The sequence below is a fragment of the Musa acuminata genome, chromosome BXJ2-9 (assembly GCF_036884655.1).
Source record: "Musa acuminata AAA Group cultivar baxijiao chromosome BXJ2-9, Cavendish_Baxijiao_AAA, whole genome shotgun sequence".
Taxonomy (NCBI): Eukaryota; Viridiplantae; Streptophyta; class Magnoliopsida; order Zingiberales; family Musaceae; genus Musa; species Musa acuminata.
In genome coordinates this window covers 8,612,159-8,636,283 of record NC_088346.1, presented here as the reverse complement: position 1 = coordinate 8,636,283, position 24,125 = coordinate 8,612,159, and the positions used below count along the sequence as shown (strand labels likewise).

At 38.4% G+C, this 24,125-nt stretch overlaps 3 protein-coding genes and 1 long non-coding RNA gene across 7 annotated transcripts; 2 read left to right on the top strand and 2 right to left on the bottom strand.

Annotated features, from left to right (window-relative positions):
* Window positions 1-319: 319 nt before the first annotated feature.
* Window positions 320-10,297, top strand: LOC135622986 (calcineurin B-like protein 3). Its single transcript, XM_065125410.1, has 9 exons — window positions 320-447; window positions 2,011-2,165; window positions 2,323-2,405; window positions 2,738-2,797; window positions 3,472-3,580; window positions 5,070-5,122; window positions 6,217-6,297; window positions 8,099-8,211; window positions 9,975-10,297. Exons 2-9 carry the CDS (start codon window positions 2,042-2,044, stop codon window positions 10,030-10,032), a joined length of 681 nt encoding a protein of 226 aa, XP_064981482.1. The 5' UTR covers window positions 320-447; window positions 2,011-2,041; the 3' UTR covers window positions 10,033-10,297.
* Window positions 10,298-11,041: 744 nt separating this feature from the next.
* LOC135583271 (E3 ubiquitin-protein ligase RGLG2-like) lies at window positions 11,042-15,988 on the bottom strand. 4 transcript variants are annotated; one of them, XM_065125408.1, is made up of 12 exons: window positions 15,813-15,988; window positions 15,175-15,362; window positions 14,001-14,085; window positions 13,192-13,332; window positions 12,993-13,067; window positions 12,805-12,902; window positions 12,476-12,555; window positions 12,222-12,327; window positions 11,999-12,126; window positions 11,714-11,873; window positions 11,407-11,478; window positions 11,042-11,333 (listed from the first exon to the last, which is right to left on the bottom strand). In XM_065125408.1, exons 2-12 carry the CDS (start codon window positions 15,352-15,354, stop codon window positions 11,253-11,255), a joined length of 1,206 nt encoding a protein of 401 aa, XP_064981480.1. In that variant the 5' UTR covers window positions 15,355-15,362; window positions 15,813-15,988; the 3' UTR covers window positions 11,042-11,252. The 4 variants fall into 4 exon arrangements, with proteins under 4 accessions (XP_064981480.1, XP_064981479.1, XP_009417355.2 ...); XM_065125407.1 differs by having other exon boundaries at window positions 12,993-13,106; window positions 15,813-15,982; XM_009419080.3 differs by having other exon boundaries at window positions 11,407-11,463; window positions 12,993-13,106; window positions 15,813-15,980.
* Window positions 15,989-17,248: 1,260 nt separating this feature from the next.
* On the bottom strand, window positions 17,249-18,321 carry LOC135622985 (uncharacterized). Its single transcript, XR_010491215.1, has 2 exons — window positions 18,187-18,321; window positions 17,249-17,971 (listed from the first exon to the last, which is right to left on the bottom strand). It is a non-coding gene; the product is annotated as an uncharacterized LOC135622985 (long non-coding RNA).
* On the top strand, window positions 18,313-20,467 carry LOC135622984 (BTB/POZ domain-containing protein At1g55760-like). The gene is made up of 4 exons (XM_065125406.1): window positions 18,313-18,849; window positions 19,237-19,385; window positions 19,455-19,573; window positions 19,659-20,467. The coding sequence occupies exons 1-4, from the start codon at window positions 18,731-18,733 to the stop codon at window positions 20,259-20,261; spliced, it is 990 nt and encodes a 329-aa protein (XP_064981478.1). The 5' UTR covers window positions 18,313-18,730; the 3' UTR covers window positions 20,262-20,467.
* Window positions 20,468-24,125: the final 3,658 nt, after the last annotated feature.

Here is a 24,125-nt window from a genome sequence, read left to right as displayed (position 1 = left end):
TAAACAGTACTAAATGTTACAATAAAGAAAAAAACAAAAAAAAAATGATGATGATAATATTTTCTTACAGGTATTAATGATGATGACCCAAACAAATATCACAGATAATAACAGAGATACCGATCCGAGATGACATCATCGAATCCCCTGTCCTTGATTCGTTGGTGTCGATGTGGCTCGTACGTGTCGTATGAGAGCCGAGTCGAACTCACACGACCGCATCAACATCAGCAATAACGGGACGGGCGTTCGTGTTTCGTACGCGAAGAAGCGGCGTTAATGACAGACATTTAACGGACGTTATGAGACGGTGGAGCTCGGGACTGCTATATAAGCAATGAGGCCTTGTTCCGCGAGAGAAACGGAGAGGAAGAGCATCGTCATCATCGTGTCGCCGAACGCGGCCTACCCATTCCTCGTCTCTTGGATTCCCGTTCTTATTCAGCGGTAAGGTTCCCTCTCTGTGTCATTTCCTCGTTGCATCTTCGGGGTTGGAACCCTAATTATGGTTCGTCTTCTTGGATCCGTGCATTCAATATTCTTCCCGAATCGGGGACCCCTCGATCGAAACGACGGTGTTGTGGATCTGTTTGAGATGGCAATATTTGGTTTGTTTTCTAAGAGAATTTTGTTATTTTCTCGTTGGGTAATTAAGCGTTCTGAAAGGACGATCTGCAATGTTTCCCCAGATTTATGTGTATTAGTGAAGTCGTAGATTGGGGAAAGAAGGAAAGGCAAAATTTTGGGGCTGAAGGAAAAAAATCTGGTTTGGTGTCGTGGGGAAGGAGAAAGGTACCTTGAAATTCATGTAATAGATTGTGCGAGAGAAATGGAATTTGTCATAAGAGAAATGGTTAATTGGTTGTAGTTATATGGGAAGGGTGAAATTTGCGACTAATATTCATGGTAATTAGTATTTTCTCCGCTTTTACATTTAACTATACAACAAATTCATAGTCGTTTTGATTCGAAAGGGATTAAATTCATGATCCATTTGATTCGTAACGGATTTCTTAAGGTGGTCGCTTTGTCCGTAAGTTGGTTATCACTTCCCACCTGTTTTAATGGATTTTTCCGACTGTTTTCTTTTACCAGTATGAGTGGTCGGGATTATTAAAGAATAATGAGATATTGTTGTCTCAACTAAATTTGTATATTGCTTCATTCTCTGATGTCTTTTCGGTGTTCCAACCCTGGCAAGTTATTTGATTATGTTACATTCGACATCAACTTTGGTTGGGATTGAATTGATGAAAACGATAACACGTCCTCGCTGGTGGTATCCTATTTGCTACATCCGTATCACAGCTGAGTATCTGGGATATTGTCAATTTAATGAAACCTTGAAAATTATGTTCAACAGAGTTGGAGTTCTGTGCAACACTGGCAAAAATAACCTTTCTTTTCAGATGACATTTTGTTTATGTTCACATTCTTTGATCACTTTCATATGGGTTTGGATGATTTATTCTCTTATCCCTAAAAGGCTGGACCATGTGCCTGTTGGTCTCTACATAACATTGACATATTGTCAGAGGTGCACAGAGTGTTTAGTGTCTATGCCTTTCTAAATGCTCCTGCAATTCCAGTGCCTCTGTACAAACTGGAAATTAGTTGACTTGTTAGATTTCTTTTTAATTATAATTCCTCTACCGTTGTGCTGAAAGATTGGGGAGCAAGCATATCTCTTAAATTCAGAATTGTTCATTTTTTGGTTCCATTTTGTTCACAATCTAAATTTCCATATCTTCATCTCCCACACTAGTCATTTGTAAAGTTTAGGAGTTTCTCTTCCACCCTGATCGGTGCTTCCTGCTAGTCAGTGTAGTGAAGTCCTTGCATACTTCCAATTTAATCAAGTTTCTTTAGTCCTTTGTATCAGAATCAAAATGAGGAGAAACTCAAAGTATATTAGAATTTTTGCCACAACTTTTGCTGTCAAGACATATATTTTGCTGATTTTGCAGGAAATTTAATTGTGAAATTCATTGGTTTTTATTCCAATTGCAGGAATGGAGTGTATTGATGAGTTGGAATTATAATGTTGCAGTGCCTAGATATTTTCAAGCATTCACTTGCTGTCTTGCTAAGGTGTTGTGATATTGACCTGTACAATCAGGCAAAGGGTCTTGAAGATCCTGAGGTTTTGGCCAGGGAAACCGTTTGTATGCTCATACCACTTCCTAAGTTGTGATCATTTATTGGCAGTGAAAATAAGAATTTTTTTGCTTTTCTTGCACCTGCCCTTTGACGTGTGTATACTTTACAACAATGAAGTCCGCAAAGTAGTGGCTAAAACATTGTATGCTAATTTCTTTGCAGTTAGTGTAAGTGAAATAGAAGCACTATATGAGTTATTCAAAAAGATCAGCAGTGCTGTAATTGATGATGGGTTGATCAACAAGGTTTGTATCTTATCTACTTTTCATGACTATAAAAATATTTTGATAAAAAATTCCGGTCTCGTAATTTTTTGCTACATTCCATCAAAAATTTTGAACTTGATGAACTGGCAGTAGATTTTGCATGATTCTTTATTCTTTTGCAGTTATTAGATGTGTTATTAAATATTAACCTTTTCTTATCATTTAAAGTTTTGAAATCGTAAAGTTTGTGCCACTGTCCTGTTATAAGGGGTATATGCTTTTCATTTAAATTTAAGTTGTCAAGGTTTAATGAACAAAGTGCAACGATTCTATTATACAATTGACTGCTTGCTTTAATCATCATGTTTCAGGAAGAATTCCAATTAGCTTTATTCAAGACTAACAAGAAGGAGAGCTTATTTGCTGATCGGGTATGCCCTATGGAACTATTTGGTGCTTGATTTTCCCTCTGGATCAAAAAAATGTTTTTGTTTCTCTGTTCTGGAATATCATCACATGTTGCCAGGTGGTTGCTTCAACAGGATTGGAGTATCCCAGTGTTGAATTGCATTAAAAATTTCATATCTCAGTTTACATCCTTTACATTTTTTTCTGGGTCCGGCAATCTTTATCTCAGTTTCTCGTTGCTCACATAGGCCTCTCCTCTTTCACCATCTCTTTTAATAGAGTTGCCTTGCCAAAGCACTTATTAGTCTTGTACTCTGTCTAAAGCCACATCAGTTGGCCTTAGTTATAACCAGATAACCAATCCTGGTTTTTGGCATGGCTTATTTCTTATTTATGTGTACCATGTGGTCTAATTTATAAGCCTAAAGCTTTGAACGTGTTTTTATCATGAGTATACAGTGTTTTTCTTGGAGGGATTCCGCACTCAAATTTTCTGTGCATGATTGAAATACAACCACTGGTTTCTGGTTTTATGCCAAGTATAAATCATAGTAAATTGATTTTTGTTGGTTTATGTTTCCAACATGTAGTATGGGCTTTTTTTTAATGACAAAATAACAAGGCCGGTAACTTAGTGTTCTTGTGTTTTTTGTACATATGAAATTTCTTACGGCTTTTATAATTTTTAATTACACAGGTGTTCGACTTATTTGATACAAAACACAATGGAATTTTGGGATTTGAAGAGTTTGCACGTGCTCTTTCTGTATTCCATCCTAATGCTCCAATTGATGATAAGATTGAGTGTAAGTCTGTCAATGTTACTTCATTAATGCCTTGAAGAATTCTCAACATATACAGACTGTATGGTATTCAAATATTTAATTTGATGTATCTGGTGGTGCAAGTTAACCAAGTAAAACACCACATACATGTTGAAGCAATGCAATTTGATGTAATATACTCTCTTTTGTTGTTTTCTTTGTTCAACTTGTCTGGAACATTCTAGCAGACAGATATGCCAGGATATGTTTGAATCCCAATGAAAAAGATCTGAAGTTACTATTGTTTTGTTAGATCCAAAATCCAGTGCACTGTATATGCTTTACCAAATATTTAAATCTTATCACTTGAGTCTGTGTTGTTCAAGTTTTCTTTTTTAAAATGCTGTCTTGGTAATTCATATGTTGTCACGTATCACATGCTAGCAATGTCATAGTTGTCTGGTTGGTTCCCTCCTATATCATGCATTTCTGATTCAATAATGTGTGAGTTGCAATCTGGACTATTCTTTTAAAAATTGTCACTATAAGTACCCTTAATGTAAATTTCTGATTCAATAATGTGTGAGTTGCAATCTGGACTGTTGTTTTAAAAATTGTCACTATAAGTACCCTTAACGTAAATTTCTGATTCAATAATGTGTGAGTTTCAATCTGCACTATTCTTTTAAAAATTGTCACTATAAATACCCTTAATATAAGCCCAAGCTTTTTCACTTGTACTATATATTCAAATTGTTTTCCTATTTAACGATAGGAATATAGTTTCAGGAACCTTTTGTCTTATTTGTGCTTTTTGGTATGAATGTTGGTTCTGTGTCAAACTTTCTTCACCCCCATCTCCTAGCTTCTTCTCATACTTGAGGAGTCCTGGAGGGTTGCTCCGTGGTTGCATAGACATATATTCTGAGATCCTACACGCTAACTAACTTTTTAACTCTAAAGTCCATATCTTTCCTAAATTTTCTCTGGTGTAAAATATGACATTTGCTTTAGGGGATTGACATCATCTGGGTAGTAGATCATAAACATTTTTATTAAATCTTTCTATGGAGCCTTCTGGATTTTGAATTTTCTTCTAACACTACATTGGCATGGTGGAAAAAGCTTTGATCATAATGACTATAATATTTGTGTTAGGTCTATGTCACTCAAAATGCTACTTTGAAGCCTTTCAATTCTATATTTCCTTTTGATACAGTGTCCTCTAAGATTTATATATCTGATATATCATTTCATGCTAATATCAACAACTAATTAGCTGGCAATTGCTAGATCATGCATTGCCATTTTCTTTTCGTCTTTTTTTTTTCCCATAGTTGTGATGGTCGTGTCTCAACTCTTTTAGATGGATTGTAGACAGGATGATGTGGGAAGTTGCTATAAATTTTTGGTATTTTGTTTCATTTTTTCCATACCAACTACCCATATATGCTAACTTTGTGTTTTTCACTGGCCATATTTTGTTTTGATGTTTTGATAATGAATAACCTAATGTTTTCTTTTGTTACAGTCTCTTTCCAACTATATGATCTGAAGCAGCAAGGTTTTATTGAAAGACAAGAGGTATTCAGTCAATAATAAAATTATTATGATTCTGTATATAATAAAAAATTCAATAATGAAGACCTTGTGCTAACTTCGATTCTCATATATGAACAAGGTCTCGGAATCTAAATAGCCTGTTACAGACACTTGTGACAACATAGGTTCTATTCTCCAATTAACATATCATTTCTTAACTTTAACTCAGTGCTCTAACCAACTATGTTAGTTTGTGTCAAAATCACTTTCTTAGCTTCTAGTTGATCATTCAATTGTTAAATCTAGCAAAATCTATGCTCTTAAGATTGATGTTTGCCGCCAGAGGTGATACTGTTAACATCTATATGATAAATGTATTATCATGCTTAATGGTATTGGTTAATATAAAAGAGCAAGCAAATGACGGAAAATTTAACTAAAACAAAGTTATTTAACGCTGGTGATTATGAACCAAATATGTTTTCTGCAAATTTTCTCTGACAGCTAATATGGTAACACCAAGAAACATGATATCAGCATGACATACTACACATTGAGAATCTAGAGCTATGGATGTCAGATGACCACTTGTTACAATAAAAGAAATAAGCAAATCTTTCTATGTAACAGTTTTCTCCACATTGCTAACGGATGTAAGTTGCTAAATAAGCTACTGCATAAATTTGATCAAAATTTTCATCCACATTTCGAACAATGACACACAGCTTGTAGTTTAGCAACTTTACCATATTGCAGTTTAGCAACCTTACCATCAGGCCAATGTCAATTAATTTTTGCGCGTATACCCTGTCAAAGATTTCGTATTTGCTTGCGAACCCATGTGAAATGCATAGTATCTTCTATACCCTTTAGCATGTTATAATTTATTACATGACTTCTATTGAATGAATGACATTGAGCACGTGTAATATAGAGAAATATATATGTGATATGGAACTTAAGAATAAAAGAAATACCAAGAAATCATTGTTTCTTTAATTAGCTTGTCTATCTATTCACAGTTGACTTGTTATTTTAGTTAGAACAATTTTATAGCTTATCTAAGCAATTGATTTATCGGGTCATATGTGTTTCATTTGGTATCGAAGTATGATATAACGATTTATTCTTTACAGGTGAAGCAAATGGTCGTGGCAACTCTTGCTGAGTCGGGCATGAATTTGTCAGATGAAGTTATAGAAAGTATTATTGATAAGGTGATTCTAGCATTTTATGTTGTCTTTATTCCTAATATAAATTCTAGTTATTACATACATGATGTCTTTGTGCTCTTTAATGAGTAACCATTCTAATATTATGATATTTTGCCACATCTTTGCATCACTTATTTTGTATGATTAAATACATGATTTTGTTTAAAGTATATCTTTCCTTGTTCTATTAGTCCACCACAAGCATGATTGTTACTTTTGTAAGGTTGTATGTACTTGAGCTATTGCCAGATAAAAAAAAAGGTGTTGCTGGAAGAATATGAAATGAGATTGAATAGGCCGTAGCGATAAACTATTTTGATGGTCATAATTGCTGAAAAAATTTGCATGGTTGGAAGATGTGATCCTAGTTGGATCTTGATAATATAATTGGCAACACATTTCATTGCAATCTTTAGTGTTGTCTCAAAATTTTCTAATTACTACATTTATGGCTGTCATCCTCCTCAGTTACCATCTTCAGCATTTCTGCACATTGGTTAATGGCAAGATGCAGAGAATCATTTAATATGTTTTGGACATACATGAAGTTGACCATTATCGCCACAATTGAGGTGCAAGTCAAGAGAAGACCAAAGACAAATTTGATTAGAAATAACATATGTTATGGCCTTACGACTGTCAGAAGAATTCCGCAATAATAATGCTAAATGGCTTGAAGGATCCATGTGATCCAAAGTAGTCGGGTATATGGCCTACTGGGTTTTTAATTTCCAATGATACCGTCGATTGGGCCTATTTCCACCCCATTACCATGCGAAATCGGCCGGTGACGGTCAATTTCAACCATCGCCACTCGCTGCCGAGTGGTATTAGCCGAGGGAGAAGGAAGAAGAGGGAGAAGAAAAGGGAGAACTTGGAGATCAAGTGTTGCTCTCCCTTGACGATCTCGATCCGTCGTCGCTCTCCCTCGTCGGACACCGCAGATGAGATGTCGCCTCCTCCTCGTCTGAGGCGATGAGGCCTCAGCGTCGTCGGCGACTTCTCATCCGCGTGGGGAGAAGAAACGAGGCGACGTCATGATTTTTTTTATTTTTTTTAACTTTTATTATTATATATATATACATACATATATATACACACACACACACACATCGAGCGGTACGCCAAGGCGTACTGCTCGGTATTCTCATACCAAGCTGAGCTCGATACTCTGGTATGGTATGAAGTTACAAACCTTGATTGCCTGTTATATTTTTAACCTCCTGGATTTCAATTCTGTCCAAGTATGAGATGGAAATAGATTCAACTACACAAAAGAAAAAAAGTTGCAGTAGAATTGTAGTAAGTGCATGTGATGACCAAATATACTGCAACATATCTTAGGGACTGAAAGAGTAAAGAGGTAAAATGGTGTGTTAAGTTGTGGTCATGTTGATCCAAGTCAATGTTAATTCTTGGCTCTCAGTAGTTGCAGATAGCATACATCTTATATAGTTGTTACAGGAGGCGAAGAAGGCATAAGTTTTGGTGTGACTGGTATCAAGTTTTAGCTGGTTGGATATTTACCTTTGGAATATGCTTTATATTTCCAGTTTTGGTAATTGGAGATGCAAATTAGTAAATGTTCTGTCTCATGATGACATGGACAGCACATTGATGTTTAGCTACTCACTAAATTGGCTTGTGATTAATGAAGTTATCATCTGACATCTAGTCCGTTGGTAACCTAAAAATCACATCATAAGCATCATTATTGTTTCTTTTAGTGAATTGTTTAATTAATAATCTTGTTGCACATTTCTAACTTGACTTACATGTGTTTCTTTCTTCTGTTGATTCTCAGACATTCGAGGAAGCTGATACAAAACATGATGGGAAAATTGACAAGGAAGAGTGGCGGAACCTTGTCTTGAGGCATCCTTCTCTGCTGAAGAACATGACTCTTCAATATCTCAAGTAATAATTTTCACTCTTGTCATTTCTTATTTTTTTTTTCAATTTTGATTTTCTAGATGACTGTTACATTTGGTGATAGCAATAGATTCTAGTTGATATTTTGGTATAGTGCGTCACTTCGGAGGTTTTATGATCATAGCAGCATCATTTTTGAGAAACTGCTTGGACCAGTGTATACCAGTCTGTAAAGAACTAGGTGCTGATCAACCTGCTTCGACTGGTTTGAGTCTGGTTCGAGGTTACCATCCAGTAACTCTGCAAAGCTGGGCTTAACCCATTCCTTTCTTTTTGTGAATCAATAGTTGTAGGGTTTTCAATGATTTAATCTCACTTTCGCATTCTCTGAACCGGAGAAAGTTCTGACTTCTGATCCTCATTCACTGCTATCGCCTGCTGCTCAACTGCTGCGGCCCCTGTCCGGTATTCCTCCTCTCTTCCTCTGCCTAGTCTTGTTCCACCACCTATTCTCTTCCTCCACCTCGCCTTTTTTTCCTCCACTACCACCCTTCTCTCTGCCATCTAGCATGCCAACATATTATGTGTCAGCGTGCCTGTATGTACCAGACCTGGTCCCCGGACCAGTAAAGATCTTGTACCAAAAATTTTCAACCATGCTTAGTGGTTCCTTTTTTTGTCTGACAATGTAGTATCCAAAATAGGAGGTTAAACAATCTTCGTTCTTTGTTCTCTTGTCTGTATATAGTTATATATAATATGTAAGTTTCTGTTGTCAAAGAAATAAAAATTGCTCTAGGTGTCAAGCTGTATATCATATAAAGGAACATATTCCTGGAGTTTAGGACCATAAATAACAGTATCAGGAAATGCTCACAATTTGTATTTACCAATTTTACTGGAATTATCCATGAAGAGTTGCATACACAAAAGAAAAGGTAAAACAAGCTATGTGAATGCTGCTTTTCTGTTTACAAGGCATCACAACTTTCAGAAGTTAGAGTTGTTCTATTATGAGATTGGGTCTGAAATAGGAAGGCTTGAGGAGTGGAGTTTATGATTAAGAAGTTAAGTTTCTTATTTCTATGGAATATTGTGGTTGCTAAGTACGCTTCTTACTAGCAAGACTATATCAAGTTTTCCACCCAATATGCTTTTTCAATTCTTATATATTCCATCTTCATATGTTATATTTTTTGATCTACCATTTAACTAATTTATGCATGTGAGACAATCATATTAATGTGGTACCAGTAAACAAGGCATGGTCTTATCCTTTTATTTTGAACATTATTATTATTATTTAAAAACCTGCAGTGAAGTACACATGTTCCTGTTTTAACTCATTTGCTGAGTGCTGAAAAGTGAAAACCATTCTTTATGGCTTTTACTTGTTAATATAACTGTGTCTTTAATATTGAATCTATAATTATTATTTTTGGTTTATAACTGTATAATAAGATCTGGTCTGTACCTCCATAATGTCTTGCATGCTGTGTCACATCAATTACATATATCGGGCACATGTCAAATAAACTAGAAGATCATTATTTCTGTATAATGACAATTAAAATTTTCTGTCTAGATAAATAAAAGGTCTTTGTTTCTAGATAATGAAGCAAAAAAAAAAAAATCTTTGTTGTATGAATATTTAAGCTTGTCAGCTGAATTCATTAAAGAGAACATCTAATTTGCTGTTTTACTTATGAATATTCTTGTTATGGAGTTCATGCATGTCATCATGTAGTTAAAAACTAGTTCCAGCTAATTTACCACGAGTAGCTAATCAATGTGTTTTCTGTCACCAGGGACATCACAACTACTTTCCCGAGCTTTGTTTTCCATTCACAAGTTGACGATACCTGAGCATCTGATTCTCTGTTGCAATTTCGCGGACCAGCATATTTGTTGATTGACTTCTTCGATGTTTGGGTGATGTCAGATAAGTATCTGACCAAGAGATAGTTGATTGGTGTTAGGATTTTTCTTCTCTTCATGGTTTTGTTTTGTGAGTGAATGATATCCTTCTTAATTTCTATTATCATCTTTTGTCGAATTATGTAAAGAATAACACAAAGTGACAAATTGCGTGAAAAATAAAATAAGAAAACATTAGTTGATTTGGCTTTAAGATGGCTAGCATACGAAGAACACACATAACGGTGTTTGAAGTGTTCGGGCTTTTGTGTGATGCTTTGGAAAAGTTTCCCATCCCAACTTGATGGTTAAATCTTTTTTGGGGAAGCTTTAAAGCATTGATTTTGGAAATGGTATATGTATTGATTTACAATTATCTAACATGCTTTGGAAATGGTATATGTATTGTTTTTCCAACTCCTTGTAATATGCTTTACTGTCTATTTCTCTTTGGAAATAAGCTATCAAGTCAAAGTAGTTAACAAAGAGTGCCTCTAAATGCAGTTTTCCATATCTTTAATTTAAATCCTTACTCTATAGATTTTACATATAAAATATCTAACACACTCATCTTAGATTGAGGTTTGAAATCTCATCAAAATACTGGTCTGACTGTGAGATAGCTTCGTCGAGTTTGGAAATCCCATCAGATAAATTTTAAGACATCAACGAACTTTGGCTGACGAATATCTAATCCTTCAATTGGGTCTCATTTTCTATCATTCAAGGCTGCTCGATCGAGTCTCCACTCTTTGCACTAATTAGCAACACCATTTCAAGCTGTCCAAGAAATAGTGCTCCCAATTTTTCGTACACGTGAAAAGCCAATCAGCTGATGTGGTAAGGAAATAGGTGTGATCGATCCAAATCTGAGAGCCAACCTGATGTGGTAATCAAGTTGGATTAGTTCTCAATACAAATGTCACCGATACATCAGCATCATCTTAAAACAGAAAGGGAAGAAGAAAAAGCCAATGTATTTAGGTAGACAACCATGAATTACAAAATCTAAAATAAAACTGCAACCCAACAATATACACAATTCATTAGTAGATTGCATGTACACCATAAACATATCACAACAACAGCAACAACCATACAAGTTCAAAGAAGCCTTTATGGCAATGCCGAGATGGCCGACAGCTCCTTTAAACATTACATGTTGAGTGTTAATAGAGTTTAATCCTCTTGGCTATCGGGCTCGTGCAAATTGGGCAGACATTCAAATCCTTCCCGCAGTCATAGCAAGTCTGTTTACACAAGACATTGTTAGTACATGTCACAGATATCGCACTCGCAAGCAGCAAGAACAGATATCTGTACCTGATGCCCACACCCGAAAGCTAGGTTCTTCATTAGGTACCCACATATGCCACAGATCTGATATGTACCGATCTGAATGTTTTAGAATTCATTTTTATTAAAGAAAGCATATTGACCAGACTTTATCCCTTTTTTTCCTAATTTGGTTCTCAACAGATTGTATGAAGTTAATAGTCAGAAACAACAAAGCCCGACAGTTTGCTTATCAACAAGCTTCAAATTAAATCGGCAACCTCTTTTTCTATCAACTAAGAAACTTGTAAAAGGACTGCAATGTGAGATCAAGTCATCTACGATTCTGACGTACCTTTCTCTCTTCTGTAGAACTCTCTGATGTCTCAGCAGGGATGCTTTTTTTCAATCCAGTACTCCGATAAGTAATGCTTGATTCTGGGCGTTTTGCAGTCGAACCATTACCATTCACTGGTGGCGGAAGACAAAACCTTTCCTCAATTCCTCTACGATTACTGAGAAGCAAGAAATTAAACAAATTCAAATACCTGGCAGTTTGTTACCACACAAAAAAGGAAGATAGAAAAAACTTATCAGCTCTAAAACTCTTGAAGATAAGACTAAAACATTATCATGATACCCGAGAAGTTGGAGATCCAGTGTTGCTTTGTATTGCAAAGGAATTTCCATCAAAGCTGCAAGTGCAAACTCCGCCTCCATTTTGCTACTGGTGATATTTCTCGACATGATTTCTGTAAAATTCACAAACTGCATGGTAATAAAACAAATGTCAAGTGATTTTTCCACACAAATGTAACATGTTAGACAACACATGTGTCTGAAATGGATGTTCAGCCTATTACCTGGAAATTATCAAATGCCCTAGAAGGTATGTTATCATCGAATTGCTGCATCATGTCCCAAGGACCATCACCGACTCCAACAAGAACTATTGACAGTGGATAATCACTACAATACCAAAGATGTAAATCAGAAGAGCAGACAAAATGTATATATATATATATATATATATATATATATATATATATATATATATATATATATATATATATATAAAGAATTGGTAATGCCTCTTGTGGCAAATGCCATTATTTACCTAGCTTTAACAATAGCATTTATAGTATCTCTCTCTTGTGAGCTTAACTGACCACGATCTCTGTCCACACTATGTGTAACCTAGACCAAGTTTAAACAAAAAGGATTAGATCAGCAATATGCAGAAATTACACATGAACTACCAGAATATGATAGTCTATGAACTTCAAGAACAAGCCCATCAAATACAGCTTTGTCCTAAAGAGTAAGCTGCTCTGGAGAGAAAACACAATCGGAAGGATCAAAAGATGAATCTCATAACTGTCATGCTCTTCAAAAAACATCTCAAATAACTGCCATGTTCTTCAAGAAGCAGCTTGAGTAACAAACCTGTCCATCTGCTATAATAAGAAGAACATGATACTGGCCACCACTGTGATCTACGATGCTGATAGCTGTTTCAATTATTGGAGCAAAGGATGTTGGACCTATTATAAATACCAATAACCATAACTAACCAATTTGAAAATTTCATGAAGTTCGTGTAATTATAGGGAACCAAAACTACATGAACAAACCAGCAAGACGAAGTTGTGGAACTATTTCTCTGTATCTTTGAAGTGCTTCCTCAAAGCCATTACACGGTCGGTTGTCTGGAAAAAAACTGAACACTTTCTGATCATGAGTGGTTGCTGCAATAGAAGGTAGCTTAAAATTTCTAACAACTATAGATAAATTTTCCAGCTGAATAGATGTATAAGCTAGAGTGTAACTAACCATCTCCAAATCCAAAGCAGGGAATAAGGTTATCCTCATCGAATGCAGAGAGAGTCCTTCCAATGATTGATATTGCTTTTTCATAAGGGTTTGGAAAATGATCCATATCATGTAAACTTCGGCGATTGAAAGAAACCTTACCTAATAGCAGATTGCATTGACAAATTGTAAAAATGTCAAAGGCTCAATAATTTTATAACTTAATAATAACTAGCATTTTATGCTCTTTTAGTGTAAGACTAACTAAATCTAGATATTCCAACTACGATAATATAACAACAAAACCGTGAGCCCCAACTCCGATTAGAATAATCAATCCAAAAAATATTTTGGACTTGCATTACATAGAATCTTTAAACTAAAGGAGAATGACTCTTCTTTGACAAAGATTTGCAATTAATACATGCAAGCATCAGATGACCGATCGTGGAACTGTGATGATCAGGCAGCAAATCACCTTATACACAGTCCTAGAAAAAGGGAAATTGCTGGTATATATATATATGTAAGATTTATAAGGTGAAACTTTATGGTTGAGGTTGATCAATTCTCTTGATTTTTACCAATATGCTGAGAATAGTTAGAATAATTTCCCCGTAAAATAATATCAGAACATGGTTCTGTTTGATCAATTCTCTTGATTTTACCAATATTATGAGAATAATTAAAATGTTTCCCCCAAAATATCATTCAAATTTGTCTTGCAATAAGTAAAATCATGTCAGAAATTGTTTCTGAGAAATAATAGCAACGCCAGATGCGTGTAAACCAACAACATGAATAATAGCAACACTGAGACAGGAACAAACCTGTCCACTCATTGCTCTTTGTAAAATCAATGCCAACAATAAGATTAGATGATTCGAGACCAGCATTTGAAAGAGCTTCTGTTACCTGCATTTAAAAGGTGGAAAGGTATTAATGTAGCTATAAGTTATGTGACAAAGAATCATAACTAGAGTTTCTCTACAGGGACTATCATCAATTTCAACTCATTAACGTAGCTTAAAGTGCCAAATGGAATACTAAAATGTTCCAAAACGTCAGCAGGATACTGTATAGCTGACGGCTGATAAAACTTCTATTTATTTGAGTTATTGACCATCCCTCAACATATGATATTCTAACATCAGATAAAAGTGAACCTTAAACTGCACTTTTGGGGAATTGGTTATTGCTCCTTTCTTCCCTCGCCCCAGAAGTGCACAAAGATGCCATGTTGTCAGAGCCCATGGTACACATTTCCAATATAGTTGAGTTTTGAGTCAACTAAGCAAGTTTTTGAATAAATTTAGCATATTAAGTTTTGATTTCATAAATTCCTGAAAGTCCTATGGTTCCACAAAAATCTGAGGAGACCAAATTTTACCTAAGAATCACAAATAATATTGTATTTTGCCTATACCCAATGTTTTATTTTGTGAAAATAAATTCGGTGTGGGACTCGACACAAGCCAATATAAGTGATCATATATTTCCGAGCTTACATATTGATGTCCTCACCAGACAACATCAAGATCATCCCATCATCAACTCTGATCATCCTTCATTCAGCCCCTTATCAGCTCCAATCACCATCTTTGCAGTTACATGGTCCGTTAACACATGAATTCGGGCCAAGATTCATTTTCATAACATAGGTAGCAATCTAGACCTTCCCTAAAAGGCTAATTATAACTTATTACTTATTCTTGGTCCAATTAATTCCCCGTCTTGTGCACATACAAATACTCAAAGTGACTGTAATCCTATGACTCATTTTAAATTTGGGATCATGCATGTAAAGTATACAACCCTATATCATTCCTGTGTTCACCTATCAACCACAAATTTAGGATCTTCTTTATGAGTGACGTCTGATCTTGTTCTAAAACTTGTCAAGTGCATACTAAGAACTAGACCATAGTTTCACAAATTGTAGTTAAGCGACATCAAATGAATGCTTTTAACCTCGCATGGTGAAGACCCAAGAGCATAACGTACCTGTTCAACAGAGTTGTAATCATCGCCTATCTTCGAATACTTCTTCTGCAACCTCCCTGTCGCCCTGGGCAGGTCATGTGCCTCCGGGTGTGATGAGTACCTCGAAGTGCTCCGTGAAGTCGTAGACACATATTGCGGATAATGATTAGACCCTCTGGACTTCGATAATCTGCCTCCCATGGCCAGAGCTGAAATATCGCATAAGATCTATAAGAATCGTATGCCTTTCTCTCTCTCTTCCCCAAGCAAAATGCCGTGTTCATGGTCAAAGCCAGAAATTAAAATAGTTTTTCACTGTTCGCTCCAAAATCCTCCAGACGAATTAAGCAAGCATCAGAACTACAAAAAATTCCTTTCGCTGGAGTTCCCGAATCCATTCAGATCAAACCAGATTGCAGTTCGGTGAACGCTACGAAAAATTAGATCCTTTTCGCAATACAGGGGCAAAACCCTCTTAAATCTTCCGGATGGAAAGTAAACCAAGCAGAATCGAGCAAAACTTGTACCTTTCCAAAACCTAATCTTCCTCTAAACCATCGATATATCGACAAAGACCGAACCTTTCTGTACACTAAACTGAAAGAAAAATAAAGTTCGAAAGACGCAGTGCAGAAAGAAGCCAAGGAAACCATACTTGCCTTCGATTAGAACATCACGGACGAAAGAACAAGACGAAGAAGGGCGGAAGAAGCACGAATCTGAGAACACCACCAGCCGCTGACGGCGGAGAAGGAGAGCGTCTCCGGAAACCGTCGGACGGAGTGGCTCGCGTGGAAGTTTCCTCGAGTCGGCGTTCCAATGGCACCTCGACTCCTACCCAATTTCACACCGAGGCTGACATAGTGGAGCCCACGTGGGCTAATCCAACAAACGAAGGCCGGAGTTTAGTAGCGAGTAACCGATGTGTGAGTGAGTCTAATCGATGGTTCTTTCTCGTTTAAAGTTTTGATTGCATCACCAGCCGTCGATCTTTTCAACGGCATTTTTAATACGATAATATAAACTAATGGATAAGAATAAGAGCACGATATAATCCAAAAGTACGCAATCGGTCTTATTGGGCTTCTAAGCGGACCTTTCAAAGCCCGGCCCATAATAGGCCCAAATCTCACAGAGGCGACGAACGTCAAGGGATCATATCATCGTGTAAGCATCGAAGATCGTTTAAGGGGACTGCAAGTAAGTGGCGTCCACAATGAGCAAAAAACATCAATAATAAGAAATTATCAATAGTAAACTTCTTTTTTATGTTTTTTCTTATCAGTTCGACTTAGAACCCGATTTGTTTTTTGATTTTTGATCACTTATATTCGAATTCGAATCAATCGGATATAATGCTGCATATAAAGCTGAGGATAATGCAGCAAGTTGCTTGCTATGATAAGATAGTGTTCTGAGGCCCTCTCACTTTCCATCAAAAGGAAGAGACATCATCTGTCTATCATTCAACCACTTGTATGTAAGCCATGAAGGGAGAGCACAACGCAGGAGAAATAGAGGCAATTGGAAGAGAGAGGCAGCTTGTCAAGTGGGTTCCATAGCTTGCATCACCATTGTCACCTTCAACAGTTGTGTTGCTTTTGGTGCAAGCTAACAATGATTAAGCTGAATCGTCATTCACAGATAGCAACAGATACCACAGAAGAAGTCCCCACTGACGTTTGGTGATAGGAGAAGAAGGGATCAGCTGAATCCATCTTGTGTGCCATACAATCCAACTAGTTGTCAACCCCACAAGATTCAAATGATTCAGAATCCAAACAAAAGGAGATATTTTTCTCATTCAGAATTTGATCATATAATATCATAGCCATCATCATCATCTTTTAAGATTGATTGATTGATCTTTTACATTGAGAATTAAGTGTTTTGGATGTACATAGTAAATGGCACTACTGGAAAGCAATGGGACAGAGCAATTAAAGACAAGTTATGGCTATTGTTGGGGGTTACGTACAAGTCGCTTGCAGCAGTGGAATGCTTTCAGATTCCAGTGGGTGGGAGTGGTGCCACCAAGGATTCAAAGATACCTTTCTTGTCTGCTCGGGATCTCCAAAGAATTAAGAATAGGAGATGGATTAATTTAACCTCTTGTTCTTATTCATAGTTACAGGTGACATGACTCAGATCTTTGACACACAACATTTGAAGACTAAACATATGCTCAGCTTGCTCTCTGTTACAAGCAGTGTCACCACTTGTACCCATCTAGACAGACTTCTCTCTGTGAGCTTCATACTGACACCTCCATGCTGTTGCTATCAGATGCATCTAATTGTCACTGACCACTGTCCAGACTGAAGAAGAAGAAGAAGAAGAAGAGGAGCCATGCTGCTTGGATGCCCACTGGCAGGGTTTATGATGCATGCTGCTGAAGTTGAAATGTAGATTGTCACCAGTGAATTGCAGGGAATTTCCAATTCAGTGCTACCTGTGCTGTTGGTGGGCAACTCCCATCAGCCCTCTCCAATTCATTCATCCTCTGAGGTGTCGCCTTGTGATTTAATGTGATGGTGACATTGTCCTTATGTTTTTGTCTTCGAATGATGTCACAGAAGACGTGGTGTGCGTAATGTGAAGCTAATTTTATGGAACAGAGTGCAGGTAGGAAAAACCTTTGAACCTTCTTGCCCGATGGATGGGATGTGCTTTACTACTCTGTCCGATCATGGTTGATGTCTGACACGAGAGTAGCTTTTGATGGAGGAGTGTCTCCTGGGCAAGTGACGCCGGAGTCAACATGGAACAGAAGATGATGGTTGACATGTTCCTATGCCATCTCAGTAGATGATCAGACCTGCAATTTTACAGGAGACATGTAGATTATAGGAATATGAGTTGGGTCAATCTGATAACAGAGAGGGAATGCTACAGCTTAGGACAGAGGTCATATCGTAGATGCAAGTTCTTCAAATAAATCCTCCAAAGCAATCGCTGTTGAGGCTTGAAATGAGACAAAACACCAAAATCCCTTTTTTAGAGCTGCGCGAGCAAACCCAGTAAGATTCTTACCAAGAAAAGTAAACTTCAAGAGTATCTTGGCAATTTCACCATTGAAGTTTGGAGGATATAGAGCCATCACATGTCGAATCATTTGAATGGTTAGATACGACTCCTCACCTCACCTCACCTCGTCTCCATTGTTACGGACGGACAGAGCTTTAAAGAATAGCAATTCTGGAACTTGGGAAGTGGAGTGGAAGCCAATAAAAGAAGCACCTTTCCTCCCTCTCCCTCTCCCTTGCCTCGGCCTTTGATGGCGTGGAAGCAATTACTTTGAGCCTTGCGTGCCGGATTACTCCTGGAACAGGTTCCCCTCCAATAAGAGACCCTCTTTTGCTGCTCTCCTCCCCTGTTTCTGGTTTAGTTGAGGACTGGACTGGTACTGTTCTTGTTTGCTTTGCCTTGTGTCTTTTGGAGTTCATGAGGAGAGGGGAGTGGAGGAAGAAGGGAGGAAGCCCAACGAGTGAAGCTGGGAAAGGTAGGGGAGCTGCTGGGGATCTTCGACTGCATCAATGAAGTCACCGCAGCGATCGCGGCAGCATCATCGGCGGGGATGAGCGAGCGGGCATGCCAGGTGGAGACCACGCCGCGGCTCGCGCAATGGAGGATCGAAAGCCTCGCCTCCTGCACCTACCGCAAGTCCGACCCCTTCAAGATCGGCCTCTGGAACTGGTACGTGCGCAAGAGATTATCCCCTGCTTCTTTTCCTGAATTTAGCGGATTTAATGTTGACGAAGGGGCGACTAGGAGTTCTCCTGCATAAAGATCTGGTCTTTCATGGACGTAACGAAGAAAGTTGGGATTTTGGAGTTGCAGATCATCTCGATGTCCTCTAGTATCCTTCAGTTCATCTTCTCCTGCTGTTTCTTTTGCTGCTTTTCGACTGTCTGGAGCACTCTCTTCTTCTTCTTGTTCTTCTTCTTTATGAACACTGGAAATCATGATTCTTTACTTCTTACTATCAATTTCTTTTCTTTTTCCCCGTAGATTGATGTCAGATGCAGTGTCTGAAGTATAGAATCTAATAATTCGATCCTTTGTTTTGATCATGATAAGAAGGTATCTTGCAGTGGAGAAGAGTAAACAACTGTCTGTGAAGCTGTTCCCTGAGGTTTCAAGCCTCACGAGGGAGCAGCCGCCCATTGCCTCCTTCGTCATCAAGGTTGTCTCCCCATCATCTCCAAACCGCAAGACGCTCATCCATCCAGGTCTTGTTCTTCCCTGCCAGAAAATCTTCCTTCTTCTTCTTCTTGTACCAAATGTCTTTCTGTGTGCAGGAATCCGGGACAGGCAGCTGAAGAACAGCGACGACTTTGTATGGGCAATCGACACCCTGCTCCCCGGCAGATTCATAATCGACGTTGAATTCCTTGATCTAAAGATTGTGCCGTCATCAGTATGCTCATGCATTTCGCTCATGAACTCTAATCTTTAGATTTCTCAGCATTGTCTTTGGCTTTTCTCATGTTCTTGGACTTCAGGGTGGCGAGCCTTCTTCAATTTGGGGCAGCTACCAGGTCGCGAAGCACTCGGCGGCCACCGCCCTCACCACTTTCGGCCGGATGCTGGCCGACGGCATCCACACCGACATCACGATCAACGCCAGGGGCGGCAGCATCGGCTCGCACCGCGCCGTCCTCGCGGCGAGGTCGCCCGTCTTCCGCAGCATGTTCTCGCACGACCTCAAGGAGAAGGAACTCTCTGCCGTCGACATATGCGACATGTCCTTCGAGGCTTGCCGGGCCTTCCTCGACTTCATCTACGGAAACTTCCAGGCCGACGAGTTCCTCGGCCACCGCCTCGCACTCCTGCGAGCGGCCGACAAGTATGACCTATCGGACCTGAAGGAGGCGTGCCACGAGAGCCTTTTGGAAGACATCGATGCTAAGAACGTGCTCGAGAGGCTGCAAACCGCCCACCTCCACCGTTTGCCTGAGCTGAAGAGCAGCTGCATGAGGTACCTGGTGGCCTTCGGAAAGATCTATGAGCTCGGTGAAGATTTCAGTGTCTTCCTGCAGACTGCCGATAGGGAGCTCATAGCTGAAATATTTCAGGAAGTTCTTGCTGCCTGGAAAGGTTTCTAGTCCACCATCGATGACAGAGAGATCATGGTATATGCTTTGTGTGAGTTCGTCGCAATCTTTTCTTCTCTGGTTGGGTGTCATTGTATGCAGGGGTTGCTGAAAACACTGTACAGGATTGATCATCACAAAATGTGTGCATTCTTTTAGATCGAGAAGAATATGTATGTATAATTTGATTGGAAAAAGGAAGATCTGCATCCATAGTACACAGCATTCTGTTCTTATCACAAATGGATGAGAATTGCTATTGTCAGCATGAACAGAGTTGAATGGCAACTTAGGAGCAGAGTCTGGAGGGACTTCAGTTGACCAGCGATCATATTTGTTTGACCAGAACGATAGGATTGTCTGCAGAATGCTCTTCGGGTTATGACGGAGCCTAACATCGACGGTCCGGATTTAATCTCACGGATCAGATGATTAATTCTTGGGTATAAAATTAAAGAGTAAATATAAAAAATAGAAAAAAAAAAAGCCAATAAAAATAAAACAAACGGAGAAGGGAAAGGCGAGAGCGCGTCGTGAGTCGTTGAGGCCGTTTCCGTGGTTCGCGTGGCGTGCGAGACATGCTTTAAGTAGCTTTCCCCATTCGTCTGCTCCCCACACATACAGACACATCTTCTTCCCCTCGCCTCGCGTCTCTCGTACAACCGGCCATTGCCCAGGCGCGATTCATGGATCGAGACGCCGAGAAGAGAGACAGAGAGGAGCCCAGGGAGGGAGGGCCCATCGCGGTAGCAGCGGCGGAGCTGGCGAAGAAGAAGGGGAAGCGGGGCGAGACGGGGGAGAGCGGCCGCATGGACGTGTCCCGCCCGCCGGGGCTTTTCGAGTTCCCGTGGCAGAAGGGGGAGCGCCTGCTGGTGCCGGAGCCCCCCGACGAGTGGGACCTCCGCGACGTCTTCTTCTCCTCCCTCGTTGACGGCTGCTCTGCCGCCATCGGGGTCCCCGGCGACCGGCTCCACCCCGCCGGCCCGGAGCCCTTCTGCCTCCCCGAGGATCCGTCCGACGGGGATCCCGACGGCGGCGCGGAGTGCTTCTGGAGCTCCGTCCTCCGCCCTCCGCCATCTGCTCTCCGCCGAGTACAGCAAGAGCTGCAATGCATGAAGAAAGAAGGAATCATCACAGGTTCTTCTTCTTGCTTGAACTCCACACATTACCCGTAATGATAACAGTATGAACAATAGAGGGATTAGGAATGTTTAGGATGTTGCTATCCTGCCATGTCTGCACATATCTCGTCATTTAGAGATTTATGTCATACACTACAGAATGGAGTCTTAGAGGAAGTGGATGATGTGAAAGTATTCTGCATGCATCGGGAATCATTCTTTTTTCTGAAAGTTGTAACTTGGAAGTTTGGTTTTGATAGAAATGATTGTTGTGTGTGTTCAGCTACCACCTTCACTTATTTGGTTTCTTGATTTCTCGATTCACAAGCAAGACTGTGAGTTGCTAATTGTGTCCATTGTCAACAAGCTACTAAAAGCAACTGTTGCAAGCAAAGCCAATGATGCCGAAGCCAATTAGATGTTAATGCATTCATGACTTGAGCCCTCCTTTCCAAATTGGTCCATTTCTTCACCTTCTTTTATCTCCTCCTTCAACTATTAGTAATTTTGTATTCTTGTTGATATCAGAACTAACATTAGGGTTCAACAATTTATAATTAGGTTTTGTATAGGCTCTGGGATTGTCTTAGCACAATGCTTGTGTTGTGTTATCAGACTTGGAAATGCTGAGATTTCAGAAGGATACATGTTTGTCTACCCTAAGTTTGATGACCTTGAGACTGTTTACCAAAGTGCCTTTGATCATGGACAAGCAGTCCGGCCGAAATGATCATGGACTGGTTTTAAGCTTGTGCCAGTTGATCATCCAAATGATGATGAAGTCAGAAGGGTTCTTGTATGTATCAGTAGAACCATGATGAACCATGACCATTCTCTGAAGCTCATGAGAGCAGCATCAGTGGCAAGACCTCTTTCTTTTTTTCTTTAATAAAAATTATTTTTTAAAGGAGAAAAAGTGAACAAAAATATTAGAAAGAGTGAAAAACAAAAAAAATATTTACAACTATATCCATAATAACAAGACATAGGTTGATTACATGATGTCAAATATGCCCAGATGATTGCCTCATTAGATAATGTTAAAAATATGATGGTGATTAATGTTGGTATTAAATGAATGTTTAAGATAATCAATAATATAACACAATTGTGTTCCTTTACAATATTCATAAAGAATAATTAAATTATTCTTGATGTGAAAATAAATTATAAATTATGAGTAAATCTCTTGTATATATTTGCATAAATTCCAAAGCTCTAATATTTATGATTTGTTTCATATAAAAACTCTCTTTATGCTGTTTAATGAAGGGAAAATTTCTTAAGCTACAATATCCACCTAAAGGATCAATTCATGTGATGCTCGAGTGGATAGTGTTAGAAATGAAACCTAGGTAATTTGCATGAGGTAGGAGATATTTTCCTGTAGACAGGGGAGAAGTTTACATGAAACAGTAGCTTATCATGTGATTGTCCAATCAGCATGAGAAGTGGGCCCAGAAAATGTGGCAACCACATAAGCATTATAATAGTGATGAATCCAATAAATAATATATATATTTTATATTATTTACCCATGATTTCACTTTTCATCTTAGTCCTAACTTGAGCATCAGAGAAATCTGATCGAACATTTCACACAACTTCGATCTTTATATAAATTAATATTTTAATGAATATTCCAGGCACCATCCTTAATCACCATCCTGGAATTTTAATTCATCTCATTTATTGAATGCAAAAAATGTGGGTGAAGACTGGCATTGCAGTCCAAGGTGGGCAGCTTATTTGGACCAAAAGGATTTTTTGGTTTTTGGATTTTTCTCAGAAGCTTCTTGGAGTCATTTTCCAATCAAAAGACTTTGCTGCGTCCCTCAATATCCTGCAGAAAAATTGCTGATGGTGGGTGTCATCTGCATGAGTTGAATCATAAATGGAGGTTGACTGTTGTGGATGAGCACTGTTGGGATGTAGAATTATCTGCAAAGAAGCTAGGCTGGAGAATATTAGGCTGCAATTGATATAGAGATCAATTAATCACTAGACAAGGTAATCTATCATTATTTTTTTTTATATATTATCTGCAAAGAAGCTTAAGCCCACTTATGTAGTTGACAGATGGTTTTCTTATATATAAAAATTTCTAGCTAATCAAGTAGGACATGGTTTTAGTTACTATAATTTAAGCTTTTGTGTGAAATGATATTGAGTTGTAGGTTCTAATCGTACTGTTAGTATAGAGTTTGATCGTCCAAGTAAGAATGACAATCCGAATCTAACTAAGGTTCGTTTTTTATTAGTCTCGGTTCACATCATTGTTCGTAGAGTATCGAACTTACAAAATTAGGTTAGGGGTGTTCTCGACAAATGCCTATTCGATGATCTAATTAGTTTTGAGCTCGATTTGATCGAACTAGATGACTTTGAGGATGGTTATATCTAGAGTCATCAACTTTATGAGGGAAACGTGCAGACTTAGCGTGACGATCATCGAATCTGATACTCGTAAAGGTTGACCGTATTAGGCATAGTTTCTGATGGTCATTCGTTCGGTCACATGTCACCTCGTGGTGAATACACGTCTCAAGATTTATTATCACCGATTCATCACGTATGATTCTCATGTTTTTTTACGATCGATCTGTCAATCATGTATCACCACTTGACGACGTCATATTTGATATGTTATTCTTCACATATGACCTACTTAGGAAGATTTGATTTACTACGATCAATGTTGTATATCCAGATTGATTTAGGTTTTCATTTATTGGATTTGGACCAATAATTTAAG

What these genes read in the sequence shown, in the direction of transcription:
- LOC135622984 (XM_065125406.1), top strand. Translation starts at nt 18,731, where the DNA reads ATGAGCGAGCGGGCATGCCAGGTGGAGACCACGCCGCGGCTCGCGCAA. An exon ending in CAAGACGCTCATCCATCCAG is followed by an intron (nt 19,386 to 19,454) that starts GTCTTGTTCTTC and finishes TTCTGTGTGCAG; the next exon opens with GAATCCGGGACAGGCAGCTG. An exon ending in TAAAGATTGTGCCGTCATCA is followed by an intron (nt 19,574 to 19,658) that starts GTATGCTCATGC and finishes CTTGGACTTCAG; the next exon opens with GGTGGCGAGCCTTCTTCAAT.
- LOC135622986 (XM_065125410.1), top strand. Translation starts at nt 2,042, where the DNA reads ATGTTGCAGTGCCTAGATATTTTCAAGCATTCACTTGCTGTCTTGCTA. An exon ending in TTTGGCCAGGGAAACCGTTT is followed by an intron (nt 2,166 to 2,322) that starts GTATGCTCATAC and finishes ATTTCTTTGCAG; the next exon opens with TTAGTGTAAGTGAAATAGAA. An exon ending in GTTTTATTGAAAGACAAGAG is followed by an intron (nt 5,123 to 6,216) that starts GTATTCAGTCAA and finishes TATTCTTTACAG; the next exon opens with GTGAAGCAAATGGTCGTGGC.
- LOC135583271 (XM_065125407.1), bottom strand. Translation starts at nt 15,354, where the DNA reads ATGGGAGGCAGATTATCGAAGTCCAGAGGGTCTAATCATTATCCGCAA. An exon ending in AAAGAGCAATGAGTGGACAG is followed by an intron (nt 13,333 to 14,000) that starts GTTTGTTCCTGT and finishes ATCTGCTATTAG; the next exon opens with GTAAGGTTTCTTTCAATCGC. An exon ending in CTGGATCTCCAACTTCTCGG is followed by an intron (nt 11,874 to 11,998) that starts GTATCATGATAA and finishes CTTGCTTCTCAG; the next exon opens with TAATCGTAGAGGAATTGAGG.